General features: G+C 25.9%; 6 protein-coding genes across 6 annotated transcripts; 3 read left to right on the top strand and 3 right to left on the bottom strand.

Moving 5' to 3' along the window:
- Positions 1-277: 277 nt before the first annotated feature.
- On the bottom strand, positions 278-1069 carry LOC128960557 (uncharacterized protein DDB_G0282077-like). Its single transcript, XM_054306677.1, has one exon. The coding sequence runs from the start codon at positions 1067-1069 to the stop codon at positions 278-280; it is 792 nt and encodes a 263-aa protein (XP_054162652.1).
- A 1669-nt stretch (positions 1070-2738) lies between these two features.
- LOC128958531 (ubiquitin carboxyl-terminal hydrolase 2-like) lies at positions 2739-3814 on the bottom strand. The gene has a single exon (XM_054304411.1). It carries the CDS (start codon positions 3726-3728, stop codon positions 2739-2741), a length of 990 nt encoding a protein of 329 aa, XP_054160386.1. The 5' UTR covers positions 3729-3814.
- A 1195-nt stretch (positions 3815-5009) lies between these two features.
- Positions 5010-5647, top strand: LOC128960548 (uncharacterized). Its single transcript, XM_054306665.1, has 2 exons — positions 5010-5201; positions 5280-5647. The coding sequence occupies exons 1-2, from the start codon at positions 5063-5065 to the stop codon at positions 5645-5647; spliced, it is 507 nt and encodes a 168-aa protein (XP_054162640.1). The 5' UTR covers positions 5010-5062.
- A 3679-nt stretch (positions 5648-9326) lies between these two features.
- Positions 9327-10250, top strand: LOC128960538 (THO complex subunit 4-B-like). The gene is made up of 2 exons (XM_054306653.1): positions 9327-9924; positions 9988-10250. Exons 1-2 carry the CDS (start codon positions 9360-9362, stop codon positions 10248-10250), a joined length of 828 nt encoding a protein of 275 aa, XP_054162628.1. The 5' UTR covers positions 9327-9359.
- Positions 10251-10723: 473 nt separating this feature from the next.
- LOC128960528 (uncharacterized) lies at positions 10724-11751 on the top strand. The gene is made up of 2 exons (XM_054306641.1): positions 10724-11432; positions 11502-11751. Exons 1-2 carry the CDS (start codon positions 10837-10839, stop codon positions 11749-11751), a joined length of 846 nt encoding a protein of 281 aa, XP_054162616.1. The 5' UTR covers positions 10724-10836.
- Positions 11752-12129: 378 nt separating this feature from the next.
- LOC128960522 (uncharacterized) lies at positions 12130-12558 on the bottom strand. The gene has a single exon (XM_054306628.1). It carries the CDS (start codon positions 12526-12528, stop codon positions 12130-12132), a length of 399 nt encoding a protein of 132 aa, XP_054162603.1. The 5' UTR covers positions 12529-12558.
- Between the last annotated feature and the right edge of the window lie 1172 nt (positions 12559-13730).

Genomic DNA, 13730 nt, shown 5'->3' with positions numbered 1-13730 from the left:
ACTTTACAAGTAAAATAAATTGTTTTTTAAATCTATTTTAATAAATAAATTTCAAAATTCTACAAATATAAAAAATGATAATATATTTTTGAATTTTAAAAAATCAATTATTTTTAAGTTTCTAAAAAAAATTTGATTTACTATAAACTATAAATGCATTCAAGTCATCATTTTATTAATTTTGTTCGTATTTTACAGAAAACAAAACAAAATAAATACTAATTTATGGATCAATAGTGAAAACAGACATTTGATATCTTTTGAGGCCTTTTGCTGTTTAAGTGGTCTTTGATCCCGATTTGGATGGAGTGGTGGCGCCAGTCTTTGATCCAGCCGTCGAAGTAGCGGTTGTCGAACCGGGAGGCGCAGGCGGTGCACCAGTTTTTGAACCGCTAGCTGCTGCACCGGTAGCTGAACCGGGAGTAGCTCCAGTTTTTGAACCACTAGCCGCTGCACCGGTAGCTGAACCAGGAGTGGCACCTGTCTTGGAACCCGATGCACTTCGTGGGAGAGCAGGTGAAGTCGCAGAACCTACGGGTGCCGCTTGTGAACCCACTTTTGAGCCAGTCTTAGAGCCAGCTGTGGCTGATCCCGGAGCTGCTTTAGAGCCGACAGCCGATCCGGCCTTTGAACCAGCACTGGAATTAGCCACTTGTGATCCGGTCGCAGATCCAGTTCCCGACGCGCCTTTGGTTGAGCTAGCATTGGGTTGCAATGCACTTCTCTGCGATTTCATCGATGATATGGTAGATCCGACATTCGAACCGCCCATTGAATTACCGGCTGATGACGATTGAGGCGATGTATTGCTGAACACTGAACCCGCACCGGTACCCGAAGTCGCCGACGCAGCCGACGCGGCCGACGTGGCCGACGGAGCGACCTTAGAGCCTGATTTCGACGGCGCCGCAGGCGGTCCTTCTTGAGGGGCAACCAATGGTTGTGCTGGTGGTTGCTCTCCCTGTTGAGAACCTGTCGGTTGCGCTGCAGCTTCTCCTTCGGCTGTCTGTCCCTCTTGAGGCTGTTCCTGAGGTGCTTCTTCTTGTCCTTTACCACAACAACCGCCCATAACTATTGATTATTGTTTTTAGTCTTAAATTAATCACAATATAACTGTTCACTCAATGGATGGACCAAACAATTATGGTTTGTTCTCAAATATTTAACAGTATTAACGGTTCAACTACTTAACGATTTTCACTATTGATTTATATATTTTCAAAATTTAAATTATGTCTTTAATTGATGTCAATTAATTTACTTCAACAATCAATTAATTAATTAAGTGTTTTAAATTAAACATTAAGTTGCAATCGCCAACAATACTTACTCTACATTATTGCAATTATTGCAAATATAACAGTATTTCAAAGCATGAATATTAATAGAAAGTTAAGTTTTATTAATAAAGATATTAAAATATTTGGTGAATATTTGAAAAATATTTGTTCAATTATTATTCAACCAAATAACCTAAGATAAGATCATTTTATTTTTACCCAATTTTGTAAAATTTATATCACTTATATAACACGATAAACTAAAAATACTATTATAAAAAATTAGAAATTATGAAAATAAAATATTTATATTAAAAAACATTATTATAAGTTATTAAAAGTATAATAATGTATAAATCAGTTTAAATATCTGAACTTCTATTTTAAACTAAAATATAGATTTGTTAAAAAAGTTAATATAAAATACTTAAATATTTTGAATATTGCTGTTCGAGACTAATTCAATATTTTACTAACGAATTATATTCAAAATTCAATTCAATTGAAAGTTTCTTATAAAATGACAAAACTAGTCTTAATACTAGTCTTAATACAATTGACAATTAATATGTCATTATTAGCACCTGTATGTTGTGGACTAATTACAACTTTTCAATCAAATGTGACAATAATAGGATTCAATAAAGAGAATATATTATCAGACAATTCATCGATTAAAATGACTATTAAATCACAAAATGTATTTTCTGAGCCATCAATTGATAAAATCAATAAAACATATATTAACTATTGTTATGTTAATTGTCGGACAAACATATCTCATGAATACAATTGTTATCAATGTTTTGACGCAAATAATAATCAATCAATTGATAGTTTTAATGCCTCGATATTCTGTTGCTTTCATTACAAACACATTGACTGCACATATAATTGTATCAATGATTTAGTCGATTGTGTCGATAATATCAACGTTAATAATAATAATAATAAAAGTTATAATTTTAATATATGCAATCAATTAGCAAATGAACAGAAACATGACGTTGAGAGTGTCAATCAATACAATTGTTCCCAATTTTATGATATTTGTCTTAAACAAAATATTTTAATAGATAAAAATCCTGAAATTTCAATAACTCAAAAGTCAACCGATAAAGTGTCGACATTAGCTTTGATTATAATAATATTGTCATCAATAGTTTGCTTATCATTTGGTTTAACTATATTTTTACGCATTTTAAATAACGAAAGAAATTATTTCATTCAATCGCAAAACATTGCAAAAGAAAACATTTGATATTTATTTATAAATTATTTTAATTCTTAGATTTTATTTTCTAAACCATTGTGCAAATGCCCAATAAATAACACAATAAACTTTTTAAATGTTATAAATAAAACATTATTTTAATAATTATTGTTTATTATTGTAATAAATAATAATTGAATTTAATCTTTTTATACACAATTGCAACAATATTTATAAACTATGGCTTAAATAGGATGGGATGGACCGGGTATTTGCCTATAGAAAAGTATGTAAGAGCCGGGTATGTCGTCCCAATGCATCTCAAATTTCTTATGTATTTCTTCGTCATCATATGTATACCACTGGTCATCAACTTTACAATAGCAAACATAATGACCTTTTAGACAGGTGTGTCCCTTATGGGTGATCAATGCAAAGATGCTATAATCGAGTCCATCGATTGTAATTTGGGTTTCAATTGTCACTAATCTCGAGATTTTTTTGCCGTCGTTCAAGAATCTCTTGAGTTGTATTACCAATATTTTTGGTGTCCGTCTAAAAGCCAACAGTTTTGTTGAACTACGTCTTGCAGCACATGTATCGCAAGTGGGCATCGAATCGCCAGTCAATTGTTCGTCTGTGAAATAATAGCGAAGACACTCAACAATAGTGATCTGATGGTCGACTTCTGGTATGGATATCGAGAGATCCCAAAATGTTTCGTAACAACAACTTTCATGTTTACAATAATCACACCTAACTGTTGACTTGAACTGTCCTACAAATAAGTCGACCAAATATGAGTTGTCCACATATTTGTTATAGTAATCCCAGGCCTTATTACTATTGATTTGTTTGTCTGTTTGTGTCTTAGGTTTTGCCTGAACTGTATTAATCTCGTCGTGTAATCCATTGATGAGATATCTAAGAAACTCCTGAGCGTCGTGTTGTTCCTTATCTTGAAATTCAGAATTAAATTCAGCAAAAGTTTGCCAAAAATTTGTTGGATCAACACTTGTCTCATCAGTCATACTGTCCAACTCATGGAACAATTTCTTGAAACTTAAATGTAACGGTTTATTACAATTTATTTGAGATATATGTTGTCTCAGCTCAGGTATGGCATGTAAAGCCTGAATCGAACTATTCATATAACAAGTATTTCCTAAATTATCCAATCCTTTGATAATTGCTTTTTTGTCTAATGTTTGGTAATTCATGTGTTTTGAATCCATATCTTTAGTCAATAAACAAAATTTATTAACTAATCTTTTATAACAACGGTTTAATTTGAATGAAAGACAATAAAATGTTTTAGTAATACAACTGAAAAATTTAGTTAAACAGACAAACATAATAATAATGTCGACAATTAAATATAGTTTTGCTAAAAAAATTATATATAATTTACATAAAAATATATTATTTGAATTATTTTTTACTTTAGGTCTTACATTGTTGTCTCGTTATAACTAATTTATATATTTTTTATGTTTATGCTTAGCTTAAAGTAGTTTAGGTCGTGCTGGACAACAATCTACATAAGCAACTAATACGGGATCTATAACTAAAAAACACCATTTAATTGATATTTTCATTGTTTGCTTCAAACAATTATATCTGTTGACTATAATAATTATTAATTCAAATTAATCTAATGACAGATAATTTATGAAATGCAATGACAAGTCGTACCATAAATCGTGTGAATTCAATGGCAGAGGAAGTGTTACAATCTTATAATAGATTAAAACAATTGAACGACAAATTGGCATTTAATGATCAATCAACTGATCTGAAGAGTTATTACAATGAAAAACTGATTAATCAAAGGGATGTTTGCCAAAGACGACTGCAATGGACTTTAGATGACTTGTTTGATGGCATACGAGTGCTTCATAATTATGGTATTACCGGTGATGAACACCATCTCATTATTGAAAGTCATTATTTGATGGCTAAAGAAGTAAATAAATACGTATTGAATTCATTATCGGAAAATAAATTACTGGAAATAAATGGATTAAATGCCAATTTAAACAATGAATGTCATAATAATTGCAATAAATTAGTGACAAAAAGTCAAACTATAAATGATTTATTAAGAGATAATATAAGAAAAATAGAGCAAAATTCAGAAAATATGCGACAAATTATACAAATTTCAAGAATAGTCTTCAATTTGGTTCTCAAAACATTTGGTTTAAAAGATATTATATTGTTTTCTAACTTTTTTGATTTTTAAATAAATAGTTCATTTCTATTAATTTAATAAACATTTATATTTATAAAATTTTAGTTAATTTATAAATTAAATTTATTTGTTATTGGAATAAGTTTTATCGTTATAACTATACGTAATTTAATTAAAAATATAATATATAAAATACAAAACATTATAATATTACTTATAGTTAATTAGTATCACACGAGACAAATATAAAAATTGAGATGAATTTAAAAATAATCATAAAATGAAATAAAAAAAAATGTAAAATAGTGTATAAAATATTGTCCCGAAAAATAACTTCTTGTGGCAAAAATCAAAAACCAAATACAATATAAAAAGATGATAAAAGAGTGTCGTATATGTCTGGAAAAAAGTCAAGAATCAGATTTGATAAGTCCTTGTAATTGCAAAGGAACTGTAGGTTCGGTTCACTTCAAGTGTTTGTCCCAATGGATTCATATTAACAAACAAAACAGTTGTAATGTTTGCAATCAGACATATCACAGCATTGTTATCATTGTCTCAAACTTATCAATATTTCACTTTATACTTAAAGCACCGGGAGTTCAACGGGAATTAATAACAGGTTCATTTTTATTAATTGTATCAATTATCACAATGATTGCCGTATTTGTGATAAGCAAATATGGACCGGTATTTAATGGGATACTATTGACTCAACTCTGGCAAAGAAATCATTACCGAGTGGTTCCGCGAACCATACAAAACATTATTAACACATATTTATTAACAATTGTGTTGTTTATTGTAATTGCATTGAATGTCTACATCTATGTATTGATGCCAATGACAGTCTTGTTTGTAACCATCAGTCACTGGTTAGACATTTGGCACAATTATATCGATTGGAAAGAAAAACACAAAACAATTATATGTGTCTCAAGAACTGCCATCAAATCATAATAAGCTTTTTATATCATTCAATAAAATTATTGTACAAATACTATGCTTTTCATTAATTATTAGTCCAATATTTACACTAAATTATTTTCAAAATACAGTATTTCGTGAATAATTTGATTTTGACATTAAATTGAAATATTTCATGTTATTTATCAGTCATATATTAGTGATTCACAACATATGAATTTGTTTCAATGTTTTGAAGTTATAATTTTTAAAAAATATTTAAAATTTATAACTATTCCTCGCTATTAATTTTGTCGATCATTATATTCATAAAGTTTGTCTTAAACATCACATCATTAATACATTTCTCTGAAAATTCTTTGCAGTTTTCTGAAGAATATTTATCTATTATATTATTATTATTATTATTATTAATGATTTTATAGCCAATTATTGACAAATGTCTTAATTTAGTTAATTTTTTAAGATATTTAATACCATTATCAGTGATTTCATTGTTGATAACTGATGGATAAATTGAATACTGATAATTAAATGTTTCAATTAATGGACACAGATTTGACAAATTTTCTAATGAATTATCACTTATTTGAACTTTAATTAGTGACAAATATCTTAAATTAGTCAGTGATCTAATAATATGAATAAAAATTAGATCAAAATTATTGTGTAAAAGTGGTGTCAAATTATGTATTGATAAATGTTGTAAATTCTTAAGCTTTGATATAACTGTTAAATCATTTGGTATAAACTCTTGTGGATAATAAAATGCATTAATAGATAATTGATTTAAGTGCTTGAATTTGTTGACAATTAATTTAATAATATCATATGATATGTAGGTCCCGATCTTTAAATGTAATAAATTAATAGCATTACTAGAGACCAATGATTTAATGCCTGTTTCTCTAATATAACGGCACTCAGAAATGTCTAAATTATTGATACTTTCATTAAGACATTTAAGACTTATTTCTCCCGTAATTCTATCGTTATTTGATATATTTAAAGTCTTAACATTAAGACAACCACTGAGAAGCACTTTCAATGACTTGTCATCAAAACTTTGATTAATTAGACAAATATCTGTCAACTGTTGGGTATATTTACCACTTGTAAGCACTTCAAGTTGCGATGTTGTCATACATATATCACATCTAAAGCTCATAAGTCGATGACATTTATTTAAAATAAGTTTTATTATATCGTCATTAATAATATGACAGTCATTACAATTAATTGATCTCAAATTAGTACATCTATCGATGTATTTATGCAAACATTGCAACATTTTATTGCCATCAATACCATCATAACAGTCATTAATTGTAATAATCAATTGTTGTGTCAATACCTGACAAATCAAGTGATGCCATGATTTGCAAACTAATTCACATTTAAGTTTGTCGTAAAGTGATAGTTGTTTCAAAATTTCTTTCAAACAATAATCGTTTAAATCGTTTATATTCATTGAATTTGTTAATAATTATCTTAAACTTGATAAATAAATATTTAATACAAATAAATTTTTAATAATTATACTTCATTGCTAATAACACATAAATTTAATCATTATTAACATTGTTATTTTTATTAACACTTTTTCATATATATATTTTCATATTTATGCTAATTATTATCTATTAAAATAAAAAACAGTAATATAATTAGTTATATTTCAATAAAATATAACGGTATTCCTGAAAAAGCGACATTAGTTATATAACTGAACAATTAGGTTATTTGCACTAATTTAACACAAATTTTTTAAATAAAATATGATTAAAAATGTATTAAATTTTCACATTAAATGAATCAGTTTAAAAATAGTTATAAATTGTACAACATTTATAATACAGTACTTTAAATATAATACAATAAAAACAATAATATAAAATAAACTTATAGTCATTTAGACAATTGATTTTAATAAATATATTTAATATATTATTAAATTTCAATCTTTTATAGTTGATTTTTATCATTTAATGTACAAATTGAATAAAAATAAACACAATCATCAAGTTATTTAATGTAATAACAAAACAGCACAATTTTGTTTTTACACTTAACTAAACAATTTATTACTGTATTTATGATAATAAAGTCTTAAATAATTGTCGGAACTATTATTATGATACGCTCTGAATATATATTGTATTTATATATTAAATATTTGTCAAAAATCAAGTTTTCCTTCAGATTCAGTGATATCTAATAATAAACAAATAGTTTGAGTATTAATGGGTCAATAAATTTACAACAAAATTAAATTATTAAAATTTTGTTATGAATGTTGAATATATAATACTATGAATAACACTTTTAAAAAATTATATGAATTTTACTTCATTTGATGTCTTTTTGTTATTTATGACATTGATTTCAAATTTACTTTTGAATAAACTTATTGTTAATATAAGTGACTAAACTTGAAAGTCATTACTGTTTAGTTGTTCAATGATTTTAATTAATATAAAACTTTTATTAGTTTATATATTTAGTATTTTATATTTGTTATTCATTATACAGTATACCATTATTATAAATTATAATGCATAAATTATTTTAGCTTTTTATTGAATCATTGTAATACAGTATTTTTTATAAAGAGATATATAATTTTATTATTGTGTTCAATATTTAAATATTTTATAAAGAAATTAAACGATATAATTAAAAAAATATTCAAATAATTTATATTATAATATTATATAATTTATAAATTTTTGTGTCACAGTAATTACTTTTACTTTAATTATAAAAATTTACAAGTAGTAAAATAAAATCAATAATTAAAATTAAATAAAGTTTATAATGGCATATAAATTTAGACAAAACTAAATCAAACAAATTTTTTAAATACAATTATTTATGCTAAAATCTAATCATTAATTTTGATATTCAATTCATTATCAAATATTAAAATAAAAATATCTTTAATAATTTATTAACAAAATTATATTACTAATAACTTACTAGTAGTAAGTAATTCATTATTAAATTGTAAAACTAAAATATTTCCTTCAAATTATTTTTTAAAAATTTGTTTTAAATTTTATAATATAAGTAATCAGATATAAAATCATTGGAAAACCACTTTTTCAATAAATATAACCAAATTAAATGAGTGATTCAAAAGTGATGTAAAAAATCAAAATATGACCTCAATTTGATTGCTTTAAGACTAATGTTAAATAATTGAATTTATTAACAATCATATGATAGTATTTATAAATAATAAGAAATATATAAAACTTATTAAACAAATTCAAATAAATGATTTATTCAATTTATTTTATTGTATATAATTTAAATATTGTATATTAAAATTTATCTTTTATCGTCTACTATATTATTTTATTAACCTAAATGGTCTAATACAGTACAATCAAAAATACATTATTTTATTGATATTTAATTATAGCAGTATATAAGTACTGTAGTTAGCATCCAACTTAATTAACATTTATTTTAAATATAATATTATTGTCATTTATAACTTATTTTTATAGTAAACAACTTTTTTAAAGGTTAAATATTTATTAGAAAAAATTATGAAAAGTTATTTAATATATTTAAACAAAAAAAACTGTTTTATTTGTTTTTCAATAAACTTATTATCATTTAATTTATTGTTTTTTATATCTTTATAAACGTTTGATTAAATTGAATATTAATTTAATAACAATTATTTGTCGTAATTGTTGTTACAATCAAATAGAGTTGAAAAGCATGTGTTTGTATGAGACATGTGTTGACTAATCATAAGACATATGATTATCGTTTGAATTATTTGACAAAAATTATAATCAAATTATTGTTATCATCAGTAAAGACATCGATGACTACAATGAATAACAAATTGGATCTTTCGTTGGATGAGATCATTGCCAGAGAGGGCATCACCGCTACAAAAGGCAATCACAAGAAAGGACTCAAAGAGATGACGACAAACAATAAATTTGATAAAATTGAGATCAATATTACCAACGATGACAACAATGTATTGAAACGTAAGAGTCATTTTGCAGATAATTTGATGGCCAAGAAAGCGGTGGCCAATGATAACAGATCGGCCAAAAACATTCACTTTAACAGTTCATGCGGTCAGATCTTCATTGAAAATCTCGAGTTCGGTGTCGTTGACGGAGACATTCATCAACTTTTTGATGCTTTCGGTTCACTCAAGAGAGCGGCTCTTAATTATGACCGAAATGGTCGGTCAGCCGGCACTGCATTTGTTGTGTTTGAACGCAAAGCCGATGCCATTACTGCTGTCAATAGTCTTAATAATGTGACACTCGATGGTCTGTTATTTGTAATATTAATTATAACGAAATTGATTTGATTTTATTGATATTAAATGATAGGTCGTGTCTTACGATTGACATTAGTTGATGGCAACAGTTCTTCATTTGATCACAAGTCAGGTCCGCGTCAATCAAACTTTAATGCGAGACTTAAATCACAATCAAATGGATCGACTGTTGGCACCAAAGCTGGTGATGTTTGGTCTAATATAGCTATGAATGAAACTGTTAAAAGTGGTCACAAAAAAGTGATTCCCACTACTGATGACTTGGACGCAGATCTCGCCGAATATTTGGCCCAAAGAAATGCTACCAAAGAGTGATATTATAGTATTATTTATCTAACATATAATTTGTCTGTTTTTTAAATCAATATTATTTTTATACTTAAATATCATTTATAAGTTGTTTTTTTTTGTTGACAAAAGAAATTGTTATTTTTCTTAATTCAAACGTATAATGTTTTAATCATTTGAATTATAATAATTACATTTTTGCATACATTATGTGTTAAATAATTACATTATATTTTTGCAATACATATACTAAATACTTTTGACATTACGTTACCATTAATTACAAATCATTACTGATGTTTAAAACATTTAATATTTTTACATTTACTCATTAATGAACAAATATTATATAAATATAATGTTAATTAATAATTTATAAATAAATATATTATATTAGAAATATTGATAAAATTATAACTTAATTTCAATGAAATTTATAAAAACGGATAACTGTTTTAATACAATAATTATTTAGACCTCTATTGTAGTGAAATGTCTGTAATATCTGACAGCAGTTTGTGGTAAATAGCGGTCAATAATGACTCAAAAGTTGATTAGTTATTGATTAGACATTTGTGTTATTAATTGAAACAAACGATTGATTGATATATTAATGACAAACACAATGATATCTGAAGACGTATTAAATGATATATTGTTTCATTTGAATGATATGAACAACAATTACTTAAACCAAATCAATAACAACTTTCTGTCGATCCGTAAGTTTTGTTGCACTTCAGGTGTCGTCCAAAACTTGATGTCTATTTGCGAGACCTTTCAAGTGGACAATGATGTCAAATACATTGCCATTGAAATGATGGACAAACTGATCGTCAATCTAGTGATCGACACAAAGAAAGTTTTTTTTGAGACAACACATGCATTGGCTGATCATCCAAATGCTCAACAGTTAGACTGGAACTCCATTGAAGACAAACTCAAGAAACAGATGCATTTGCGAGCCGTCACGTGTGTAGCCATTGCTGTCAAAGGATATAATGGAAGCAAACAAATGATAACAACAACTAAATTACGACAATTTCTTCACAAATGTGGTTACAATTATTCGCTGCAAAACATTAATCGATCGGAACTACGAGTCCTACGACTACTTGACTTTAAACTGATCCACAATTCGCTGTACACTTATGTTCAAACACTTCTGGATGTACTGAACCACAATATCGTTAACTTTAGCCAACATTTGTCAACATTTCATGAGATTGTCAAACATTTTGTTGATTTATATTACATAACCCGTAATATAATTACAAGAAATGCTTACAAAATTATAGGTAAAAGATTAACATTAGATATGTCTCAAAATAATGAAGAGTTAGAGATCGAGAAGATCTTTGCTAACAAAATGCTGATCGCGTCGGCAATTATAGCATCGGTTCCAATCGTTACCGATGTATCACTCTATGAACAAGTGGTCATTGAATTGGCCGACATTTGCCGTATTGACGCCAATCTTATTCTCGATACAAGTCAAGCAATTCTTGTGGTTATTAGTGAAGTCTAATATTATAATTGATTCATAATTATGTATTTATTTCAATATTGAGTTAAATTTTAATTACAATATTAAAAATATAAACATTAATTAACATATTATTTGTAAATATCATATTTTATAATTGAAATTTTATTTATAATATATTTATTATAATAATGATTCAAATTGACTTTTTGTATTAATAATGATTATTCAAATGTTTTGTAATTATTTGAGATCTATTTAAAAGTTGAGAGCTAATGATATTCACAAAAAAAATTTTTTTTAATATATTAATATATCATATAATTATTTTTATGATATGATATATTTAAAGAGTATTATTAATGTATTGATTATGTAAAGTATGATTAAGAATAATAATTAAACGATTAAACAAAGAAATTAATTTCTTTTTGATTTGTCATTTAAATTCTTCAAATTATTCAATTGACTCTTGAGATGCAAAATCTCTGTTACAGTCAACTGTGAATTGAAGTCTGGATGAGGTTTTTTCATCAGATCTGTTATCAACTTTCTGTAAGTCTCGTCGGTGACAATGCTTTTGTTTTCCATCTGTTTGGCCGAAGATTTCAATTGTTTTGTTGAATCCTTGGTATTCTTCATGTTCTGTTGGGCCAACATTTTAGCCACTCTATCATATCTTCGTCTTTCATGATCTTCACTCTTTGGTTTGACATTTATGTTCACCGCTGGACTTAATTGTCTCTTTAGTCTAGTGATAGTCTTAACGGATGTTTTCAACTCTTTAGCCGATTCAGACATTTTCGACAATTTTTCCATTGAATACAGTATATGACTGAATATATCAAACAATATATCAATTTTTAAAGTTTGATTTTATCAATTACAATATCCAATGATATTTTGCACTATTAAACAACAAAATAAATAAAAAGATATTGTGTATAAATTATATAATATTGAAAACATTAAAATGATTTTATACCACAAAAAAAACTTATTTTGAATATTATTTAAATATATAGTACATATAATTAATATAAAAGAGATTTAGAGTTACTAATTGTTTGTTACTAATATAACATGTGATTGATTGCACTTTAGTTCAATTTTTTAGGCAATCAAATGATTGCATTAACAATAAAATAGATTTCAATAGAAATTTAAAAACTTGTGATATTTGAAAACTATTGATAGATATTTAAAAAATTACTAATAATACAGAACTTATTTATACAATAATTATGTGTTTTAATTCTGTGCTAATTGAAAATTTAATTTTTTTTAATAATTATATTTAACATCTCTTGACTGTTATTAGAAGTTAATTATAATATTAAATTTATTTTATTTTAAACTTCTGTCATCTAAGTAAAGTATCTGTTAAATATGAATAATTGACATTTCATATATTTAAAACTAAATTTAGTAATTTAAATCTTTTATTATTATAATTATATTAAACGCTAATATAATAAAAAAAATAATTGCAAATTTGTTATATTTATAATACTCTAATAAAACCGATATGAAATAATTATAAAAACACTTTATATGCTTTAAGTTTTACAGTCTTTTTTATTGTTAATTTTTATATTTTATAATTTTTATAATATTCTAATTTATCTGATTTTAAGTTATAATATTTTATAAATACTGTAATATAAAATTATCTTTTAACTATTGAAAAATTTATTAGATATAATAAAAAATAAGATTGGCCATTTATTTCTAGGGTCTCTGGAATCCAGTATAAGTTAGGTGTGCTAACCTACACCTCCCTGAGCTTTCACATACCTAAGCATTCACACACCTGTCTGATCTCAGAAGTTTAATATATTCGACTTGAAAATCAAAAGTCGAAATTTTCATATTACATAACTTATAAATATATAATTATATTTAGAGTTTTACTGACAATTAAAACTATTTTGTTTTTAAAAAAAATAAAATATGATATCAGATATCAGTAAACTTAAAAATTGCCACAAAAAAGATCATAAATAACAATTTATTAAAGA

The sequence above is a fragment of the Oppia nitens genome, unplaced genomic scaffold (genome assembly GCF_028296485.1).
Source record: "Oppia nitens isolate AA-2021 unplaced genomic scaffold, nextdenovo-longstitch-racon4-pilon3 scaffold13_pilon_pilon_pilon, whole genome shotgun sequence".
NCBI lineage: Eukaryota > Metazoa > Arthropoda > Arachnida > Sarcoptiformes > Oppiidae > Oppia > Oppia nitens.
This window is presented reverse-complemented; position numbering and strand designations above follow the sequence as displayed.